Below are 10,449 nucleotides of genomic sequence, written 5' to 3'. Positions count from 1 at the left end.
GGCTGTTCGCACTGAACTGAGTTGGTGAGCATTTTCATGGAGATAGAAAATAAAATTTCAGATTTCAATATACCATGGATAAATAAATGGTAAATGGCATAAATTTGTTCTTTGCTATACTGTCAAAATGACTCATAACCTTATTTCGAAATTTTAAAATAAACATTGTTTTCGTATTTGTCGAATGCTATTAAATATTTTAATTGATTTTGCTTTTTAATTTTGTTGTTTTAAACTGGTTGTGAGCAGAAATATATTCATTAGTAAACATGTTTCCATCAATATTTTGCCATAGCATTTTTAGTGATAGTGACGTAGAATTAAAGACTGAACCTTTTTCATTCAATCCTAGTAAATCGGACGAATGTTGTGATGATGAAATAGCGCCTATAACTGAACCTAACTTGGTTATAGTTAGTATATTATTAAAATGTTTTTCATTACGTTACTAAAATGTAATTATTTTAGGATGAAAATCTACCGGATGACAAGAAATCAAAGCAGCAGGAGTGCAAAATATGTGGGAAAATGCTGTCTTCTGCTTCTAGTTATTACGTTCATTTAAAACAACATTCTGATAATAAACCATATCGTTGTAATGTATGTGATGCCTCATTCTGTAGAAAACCATATTTAGAAGTAAGTAAAACCTATTAATTATAGTTAGTTGAATTTCTAGTCAATTCAGTCACGGTGTATTTTAATGGATTTGAAACAAAATTTTTTAAATTTTTGATATCTAACATAGTAAGAAATTAATAAAATTAAAATAATTTTGTTTAAATAGGCCCTAAAAAGTTCATGTTTGAAAGTTACAACCTCCTCAATGTAAATCTTATACCTGGCTATAATTTTTATCTGAAGTATAACAATGAAAATTATTTTACACCTTTCTGACATTAATTAAAATAAATGAATAAATGAATCAAAAATCAAATAAAATAATTGAAATATTTTCCCAGTTATCATCATATCGGCATATACATATTATTATTCTTCTTTCTGTGGTGCTTTTGTTTTATATTTATCACTAGAATATGTCCTGGTTTTCAATGGAATATCGGGGGTATTAAATCAAATTTCATCTGAACAATAGGTTTGCATGTTCACTTTTATACTGATTTTTTATAACAAAAATGTTCAAAATGCTATTCTGTAAGCAGTTTTGATTTCATAACAAATTGCCTTTTTTTAATTGAAAACTGATAGGGTAAAAATACTTCCACAATATTATTCTACTAGTTATTTTCCGTTTCGTTTGCTCAAATTTTCGAGTAAATTATCCAGTGTTGCTATTCTATGCTCTTCAGCTGTAGTGTAGCAACTTTATTTTCATTGTTATAAAAAATTTCTCTATTTTAAAATACTTCATTCAATTTTAAGTTTTAATTAGTTTTTGCATGAATATTCTATTTTAATTCATTTGAAAATGTCTTGACGGAAGTTGTTTTTAATTTTTAAATCAGTTGTGAAATAATTCGGTTACTATTGAATGATTACTACTATGTTTAATTTCACAATTTATTATATCACAAGTTTCTATGAAATTTTACATTTTAGGTCTAGCTTTACTCATTTGTTGATGTTAATGCACTAAAAAAAAACATCCACCTGATACTATTTAACTTGTAACATAACACGAGTTGTTAAATGAACTGAATTTAACTACTTAAATGCTTAATATAAGACATTGCAATTGATAGTGCACATAAAAAAGAGACATGACAAGAATCAGTGATCGATTATCGATACCAGACTGTTTTGTGCCAATACATAATATGTACTAGGAGAATGTCCCTGCCTTCATTTTTCTTTCTCTTTCATTTTCATGTTTTGTGTATATATGTCTGTTGTATTCTAGCCTGTTAATTTAGATACAAATACGAATCTTAGCTTTGGCATAATGTAAATAGCCAAACAAGGATATAAGCTTATTTATTATCTAAAACATTGTCCCAGAAGTCGCAAAGAACACCTTAAATGATTTTTTGTTTGTAAATATTTTGAGAAAATGCAGAGGTTTTTTGAAACGGTACTTTATTTAATGGAAAGAGAATACTTTATCATTAAAAAATTAATTTTCTACTGTATTTTTCATTTAGACAGTTCAGTATTTGAGGGTGGTTTAATATATTTAAACTTTACTAAGATATTAAATGTTAAACTAAATTAAGTATTTTTTTTTACAATTTAGACCAACTTACTCCCATTCAAAAGTCAACATCTTAGATACAGCCCTGTGAAATTATATCTTGGTAAACATTGACTTTTTAATAAATATAAGTTCAAAAAATACTTCAAAACACTACCAATAGAAAATGTAATTAAAAAAAACAAAAAACCATTTGTGTTCTTAGTAACCTCTACATTTTGGATAAAAAATAATCTTGTATTCATTATTGGCAAGCCCAAAAACTTCGCTGTAATTACTGTACAAAAATTAAATGAAACACATTTAATTTTATTAATTGCTTCAATATGCTATGAAGCTTTGGTTAAATTTTTTACACCTAATTACGACTTTCCTGTATATTTATATTTTTATAATGATGGGTCCGTAAAATATGTTGTATATTTTTAAAGTCTAAAAGTTTGTTTATTCTAGTAATTTTTGTATTATTCAAGGTACACATGAGAGTGCATACTGGTGAAAAGCCATTTGAATGTGACACATGTAAGAAGAGATTTACCCAAAAATCAAGCTTGAATACACACAAACGAAGTCACACTGGCCTTCGCCCATTCGCGTGCGACGTATGTCTTAAACGTTTCTCTGTTAAATCGTATCTTGTAGCACATCAGTGGTCTCATGCTGCAGCTGGAGGTCTCTTATGTAATCTTTGTCATATGTCTTTTAATAATAGAAGCCAATTTATGCAACATATGAGGTCGCATAATAATAAGTTGTTCACTTGTCCAAACTGTCAAAAATGTTTCTCAAAAGAGTCATATTTAATAAGGCATAGAAATCGGGTGCATAAGAATGCTGAAGTTGAAATTATCAAGACCGAGTAAGTTATTGTCTCATTAGTTACATATTTATTTATATTATACTTTTGTAAGATATTAAACGATAAAAGCAGGAAATGCACAGAATCTTTTATATAAGTTATTTATTGTAATGAATCTTTTTTTTATTTTTTTATACAGGGTGTTACCATAGATTCTTTGGGGATAATCATGGCACTTTTCTTATACCATTTTTCTTTTGTATGCCCCTTTTCCAAGATACAGTGTCAAAGTTACGATTTAAAAAAATATTTTTTATCAGTAACTTGCTTACTTGATTTTCGCATTGAAAGGGCCTAAGTATGTATTCACGGAGATGATAGGCATTGAACATTTAATATCCAGTATAAATATCAATTTCAAATTTATCTAATTTTTAAAGATAAATTACATTAAATAAGATTTTTTTAAGAGCGCCAAGCTCTGATCATAAGATAAACACAAAAGTGGTCATTATACATATATCAGAAGTTGGAAAAATGAAAAATATTCAAAAAAGAAACCTTTGATCTAAAAAACAGTACTTTAAAATATCTCAAAAAGTGATTAAATTTTAATTTTAAAAATGAATATTTTTAATGAAAAAAGTCATAATAAAGTCTTATTATTTTCCTCCAAAAAACTCAGGTCAACACCCTACCTTGATCTTCTTTTTTTTTGTATGTATCACCGTGTATATTTAAATATATGTACTGTGTATTAATAAAATATGAAAATAAAATTAAATCTTATCTTTTTTTTGCATAGCATTATCCAAATATTATATTTTATAGTTGTTATGATTTCAGTTGGAACCGTATAAAAACACTTAACTCTATGGAATCCATAGGCGTCCAGAAAAATGTTGCTATTTGTAAATTCTCGGGATAGATTTCTTATTAAATTTATCTCGAATCATGTTTAAAGTAAGAACTTTGTTTTCTTTATACATATAAATTGTGCGCCGTATTATTGTCGATATTTTTTAATTCTATATCTTTCGATTTCCTCTTTGTACCGTGATCAATAACGTTCTTTAATTATGACGATAAATTGTCCTTCTTGATATCTTACCTAATTTGATTATTGTTTCGTAATTTCTTCATCACATTGTTCTTTCAAAATTCATATATATTTAAAATAATATGTTGACTTTGTTTTTAAACTCAGATTTTTTTCGACGCTTTCGATAAAAACTGATTCAACTATTTGGGGATTTTCCCAGGTTATTTCGCTATTCCAAAGGGTCTATGTACAGAAAGCCATGCTAAATTCCTAGATAATTGTATATAATATTTTTATAACTATTACCCAGTACTGGTTACGATATGAACAAATAATAATATCAACTAATAAATAATAATACGTACTATACCAACAACATACCATGCCAAGCACTGCTCTGCATTGCACTGGCAAAGCCAAGTGAACCACGCTCGACAGCAAACCTCAGAATACCATACAAAAAATTATTTACGACCTACTGGACCAATACAGATTTACTTTGACGATAAGCGCCGTCGTCGATTCTACATCAGTCGGACTGGTATACCAATACCGGACTCACCGAATTGCTATTCGAGTATAAATTACAAGATGGATCATGGCCAAAGCATAGGAAGATCACAGGTTCCAACTGAAATTGTAACAACTATACCTATACTAGTTGCTCTAAAATAAAGTGGATCATTACTGAATTTTTTATTTAAATGTTTTAGTTGTAAACAATTTTAGATGCATTGTATTAATAAGAAAGACAGATATGTTTTCTAAAGTCTGACAATTGAATCTTAATCAGATGATGGTATAACTTGCCATTGATTCCTGATAGTGCCCATCGAATAAAGAAAAATTTAAAAAGGCATATCCTCTAAAATGTGTTAGAATGTAAATGAAATATTTACGGTTGGCTCATTTAATTTTATTCAGAATTGGATGGTAGGATAAAACTAATAGATTAGATATGTGGTAGTTTTGATATACAGCGTGTTCCACTAGTGGGGGAAAGTCCAATATCTATGTTAAAATAGAAGGAATATATGGATTTTTCTTTTTACTGTGTTGCCACATTTCTCGGAATGTACAAATTAAAAATATATTCAACTATACAGGGTGTTCCACTTTTCCTGGACAGAGACACCAACTTCGGTTTTTTAAATGGAAACACACATTTTTTATATTTTTTTTCAGATTCTACATCAAAAATAAAGGGTACTTTGTGTAGAATAGTTCTATTCAAATATTCACAGTTTTTGAGATATCTCGTTTGAAAGGTTTTTCTAGTCGATATTGGTTGCTTAGATTTTCTGATACTGACAAGTTATACTAATAGCTACTAAGGCCATTTTTTTATCAGATGTTTAGTAAGGATGATTCTTCCGAATCATGCTTCAAAAATTGGCCTGCGTTCTGTCCAGGAAAAGTGGAACACCCTGTATAGTTGAATATATTTTTAATTTGTACATTCTGAGAAATGTGGCAACACAGTAAAAAGAAAAATCCATATATTCCTCATTTTAACATAGATATTGGACTTTCCCGCACTAGTGAGACACGCTGTAGACTTAATGAAATTGTGTTTACAAAGGTTTACCTTGAGGCTTCAGTTTTTTTAAACAGATTTAGAAAGATCATAGAAACATTTTTTCATATTTTGTCCAGTACTATCAGCCATCGAAATATACTATTTTTTGACATCCTGTATATGCCAAGTATGTAAGTGTTCCCAAGTGCATTATAGCCAGTGAGAAAAATATCCAGACTAGGGTAAAATTCAAAATGTTTATTAATGTAAGATTCTTCATGTAAATTCACTGAATTTTACTCTTGAATACATGTTTTTTATATTTAATAAATATTTGTAAATTATTTTATTTATTTATTTTTAGTGTTATTATTGTGAAAAAAATCATACATGAAAGAATTAGTATTTAATTTATGAATTATCAACTAGAAGTCAAAAAAATTAGTAAAGGAAATTTGAAACATTTTTATTACTGTATGTAGTGTAGGTACTACATTTTCTTAATTTTATTCATATATTATATTCAATAATGTACTGGCTCGTCAGAGTTGATAAAATTTGTTAAATATTACATTATTGTATTGTAAATAATGCTTATTGTAATATTGTTATGCAAAACAAGGTTAAATATGTATTATTGCAGATTAAATGTATTAGGAACTTATCTTGAAATTTTGTTAAGCCCTTCCAGACTTCCTCACATTTAAAATTATACAGGGTGTTTCGCGTAAGAACCGACAGCAGGAGTATACAGGGTGTAACGTAAAGGTTGGGAATAAATTAAACAGTGGATTCTTTAGTTTAAAAAGTAATTTTTTGTCATATGAAGTTATGCTCTACGGGTTTTCTTTTCCAAGATGCAAGGTGCTAAAAAATTTCAAAAAATTTATTTTTTCTCCAATAGGTAACTTTCGAACATTAGAAGATAATGGAATGAAATTTCATCCACAGCTTAATTTGATAATCGCCTAGTAATTTCTACGATGAATAGAAGCCGAGATATTGCAAAATTTTACAGCGCGCATCAATTTGAACTTTGAAAGATTAACGCCCGTACAGAGGCTTAATGTTCATAACTTTTGGAGCCTCTGTTATAAACAAATTGAATTGTGCGAAAACTATTGCACCTACAGCGCCCACTTTTGGCACACTTTTAAAGTATGACAAAACCCTCAACTTGTCATAGGTTTTATAGAATTTTAACAATAAATGCAATAGTTATAAACAAATTGAAAAATAGGCGCTTTTCTTGTTTTTTTTTGCAATAACTTTCTTGTTTATTAACCGATTTTAATTTAACAAGTCTCATTTTGTAGATAATTTTATTCCGTACAAGTTGTCCGTGAGTCACTTTTCGCTAAAATTGATGGTTTTCGCTGCAAAGTGAAGAAACTGTTTTCCTCACTTATTTGTTTAAATAGAAAAGTTAGCTAATAANTTGCACCTACAGCGCCCACTTTTGGCACACTTTTAAAGTATGACAAAACCCTCAACTTGTCATAGGTTTTATAGAATTTTAACAATAAATGCAATAGTTATAAACAAATTGAAAAATAGGCGCTTTTCTTGTTTTTTTTTGCAATAACTTTCTTGTTTATTAACCGATTTTAATTTAACAAGTCTCATTTTGTAGATAATTTTATTCCCTATAAGCTGTCTGTGAGTCACTTTTCGCTAAAATTGATGGTTTTCCCTGCAAAGTAAAAAAAAACTGTTTTCCGCACTTATTTGTTTAAATAGAAAAGTTAGCTAATAAAATTTTTTGACTCGCGAGATGAGATGCCTTGTATTATGTTCCTTTAGACAATTTTACAATAATATCGCAGATAGGAATTTTTTCGAGTTTCTCTTTTTTTTTGCTAATTTTCCTGGTCTAAATCCCTAGACTAAACAACAGGGTGAGCCAAAAAATTTTTTTTTTAGAAATGTTCGCCTTAGTATAAAAAGTCTATCGGCAACTTGTCAATTAAGATGTCGTAGCTCATATTCACGTTGTAGCATTAATAGACGAAAATATGCTACAGATGGCTTTTACTTTCTCGGTACAGTCCGTACAATATTTGTTGAGATAAAATTCCAAGATATGAACCGAAGAAACATGCCTTCGTAACTGCAAAACACAGTATGCACTAAAAGCTGCTACAGTAAATGCCACACCACGAATGTATTTCTACCTCAGGTGTCGAATGCGGTTAATTCCATGAAAGTGACATTCGATTTATTTTAGCTGAAAAATCAAACATTAAAATATTTTAATATCTTTAAAACATATTTGGCGACCTTCATTTAGCTCCCGATATTTGTGCAACCACGACTTGTCTCACAAGGTTTACAACAGATACATGAATTTTTGAGTGTTGTTTATAAAAGTATAAAGTATTAAAGTTGGAATTTTCTATATTTCTAACGCTCCAATAAGGTTAACCTCCAATATTGTTTTCAAGACACCACATGGTTTCCAGGTGCATACAATTTTTTAAATGAAGTTCACTTCATAAAATTTTGCCATTAGCATAAATATTTGTTCACAAAATCCATTTTTAGGGATGCTGTACAGTGGCATATTAGATAGAAAAATCACTAACATAATTTGACAATAAAAGAAAAAGGTTAAAAATAAATTTAAATGTTTTGGTGGTAAATAATAATGAACTGTTTATACTCTTCCAAATTTTCATTTAAAGTGCAACAATAAATGTTTGTTTAATCAACTGAAAAGAATCTCATAACTTACAATCTATATATTACTCTTGAATTAAAATACACATCATAACAAACTTCATCTTGTAAAAAGTAAAACTTATAATACAGAAAAAAACAGGTATTAACTTAAATTACGGCTTGATGAACAGTCAATGATTTCTGTTAGACATCTTCCGAATTCTTCGATAATTAGGCGTTTAGTCATTTCCTCGTCTTGCATAGCTTCTTCGGCATTGTCAGATATAGTTAACATGCACTGGCAAGTTGCCTCGATGACATCGTCAGTAATGAAACTGATTGTTTGTTTTCTGAAATGAAATTAAATACGAGTGAGGTACTTACTCAAAATATTTTTCTTAAAAAAGTTATACCTTGTGCTAGAAGTTCTTCTAGGGCGGAACTGAGAGAAATCCTTAGTGGCGATTATTTTACCATCAGGTAGAATCGGTGTATTTGTAGCTTTTTCTATGTTTGATATTCTAAGATTTTTTTTCTCCATTGAATCCTCTATATTTCGACACCCAATGCACTTGCAATTATTTGAACAGGCAATTTTAGCCTGAAATGAGAGGTATTTTAAGGATATACAATAATCAGTAATTACGAAAAAGACTATAATAATTGATTCACTGGCAACATAAAATGACAATGTGTCAGTAATTATTGGTGGTAGCCAACTATAAACAATAAATTTTCATTAATTTGTATGCTCATTAAACAATTTTTAAATGAAGATCCTGATGAATAGGCCATACTTTGACAGTTGCTTACTTGGATCAAAATATATTTTTCAGTTTAATTTACCACAGTATAAAAGTTGATGATAACGAAGGGAGGCGGTGTCAAATTAAATTTTTGTATTAACTTTCTTAACTTTTAAAGTACTTAATATTTAATACGTATGTAAAGTCAAGGAAACATCATCATCAGGGCCGTCTTAACCATATTGGATGCTGGGTGCGAAAATCAGCCTGTGCTCCCCTTGTCAACAAAAAAAAAAAATAAAATAAAATTTAATTTTTATGATCCATTTTTATTATTTAGTACTTATAGTCCACAGTACAGGCCCCCCCTGGAAAGTTGATTACCACATACTTTATAACTCGTGAGGAGCTTCGTTTTGACGAGTCTACCACACTTTTCCTCTGCGACTTTTCTCGATTCCTCCGCATTTCCACTTGGAAAAGTCCAAAAACATGGCAATTTCCCGGGGTCTTGAAAAGTCAAGACCACATCTTTTTGTTTTAGCTTAAGTTACTGGAAATTTTGTTGCAAATGCCGATTTAAATTTGTCCGACAGAAATTCTTCCGACATTGATGTGTCTACCGGACGAAACATGCCAAAATGGCAGGGTATTGAAAATCAATTACCACATAGGTAATTTTTAGTAAAATTAATTGTAAATAATTAATTCAGTCAAAAAGTATTGTTGTCCAACAAATTTCAAGCCGCATTTTTTCAGTCCGACAGCTGGAAATCGGAATTTTCACGGGGTATGATAAATCAATTACCACATGTCGGACAAAAATAACACACGATAGAAAAGTGTTTTTTATAAGCAAAAATTGTAATGTCCAAAAAAATATAACCGCAAATCGTCAGTCCGACAAAAAAGATGAAAAAAATCCCGAGCAGTACCTTAACAATATTTCTGGCAAAGAAAAATTTACGCGAATTATTTTTTTGTAATTTTTATATATTTTTAGAATTAAGCAACTAAAAATACAACTTTTTTGTCTGGTATGTTTTTCGTATCTTGATTAATTTTTGTAGAAAAAAAATAAAATTCACTTTTTTGCATATCCTTGGACCACACAAGAAACATGGGGAAAAGTTTCTTTTGGAAATTAACATTTTTTTATAATTTTTCATTAGTATCATGTAACATCTAAATAACATAAAGTACAAATAACTGCAAAATTACAACAAAATTGGGTAAATGGTATTTTGACTATTATCTACATTAATTATCACTTATTAATGCAGTACCTATTAATTTATATTTAACAAATAGGTATTCAACATCATGCTTATCAGTTATATATTTTCTTTTTATTTTAATGTATGTTATTAATATGCAAATGCGGCCTGCCTAATAATAATATGCCGCCTCCTCTCCCGCACAAGTCTCCGACTTATGGGCTAATTCTCGTAATTAGAATGAGGAGTAGAGATATTATTATTATTATTATTAAATAATGAACGTTTCGTAATCGATAACGTGATTTCTTAT

At 29.2% G+C, this 10,449-nt stretch overlaps 2 protein-coding genes across 3 annotated transcripts in view; one reads left to right on the top strand and one right to left on the bottom strand.

Moving 5' to 3' along the window:
- The first annotated feature begins 159 nt into the window (after positions 1 to 159).
- On the top strand, positions 160 to 3,949 carry LOC108915982 (gastrula zinc finger protein XlCGF71.1-like). The gene is made up of 3 exons (XM_018722152.1): positions 160 to 413; positions 469 to 639; positions 2,626 to 3,949. The coding sequence occupies exons 1-3, from the start codon at positions 270 to 272 to the stop codon at positions 3,013 to 3,015; spliced, it is 705 nt and encodes a 234-aa protein (XP_018577668.1). The 5' UTR covers positions 160 to 269; the 3' UTR covers positions 3,016 to 3,949.
- A 4,289-nt stretch (positions 3,950 to 8,238) lies between these two features.
- Positions 8,239 to 10,449, bottom strand: part of LOC108915985 (protein lin-54 homolog) — a 26,847-nt gene continuing 24,636 nt past the window's right edge. For both annotated transcript variants that reach the window (XM_018722156.1, XM_018722157.1), the window contains 2 exons: positions 8,587 to 8,774; positions 8,239 to 8,523 (listed from right to left, as the gene is read on the bottom strand). In XM_018722156.1, coding sequence (XP_018577672.1) covers positions 8,337 to 8,523; positions 8,587 to 8,774 — 375 coding nt within the window. In that variant the 3' untranslated portion in view covers positions 8,239 to 8,336. The remainder of the gene's footprint in view (positions 8,524 to 8,586; positions 8,775 to 10,449) is intronic.

The sequence above is a fragment of the Anoplophora glabripennis genome, unplaced genomic scaffold (assembly GCF_000390285.2).
Source record: "Anoplophora glabripennis isolate ALB-LARVAE unplaced genomic scaffold, Agla_2.0 scaffold1393, whole genome shotgun sequence".
In the NCBI taxonomy this organism is placed as follows: domain Eukaryota; kingdom Metazoa; phylum Arthropoda; class Insecta; order Coleoptera; family Cerambycidae; genus Anoplophora; species Anoplophora glabripennis.
Note: the sequence above shows the minus strand (reverse complement) of the source record. Positions and strands in the feature narration are given on the sequence as shown.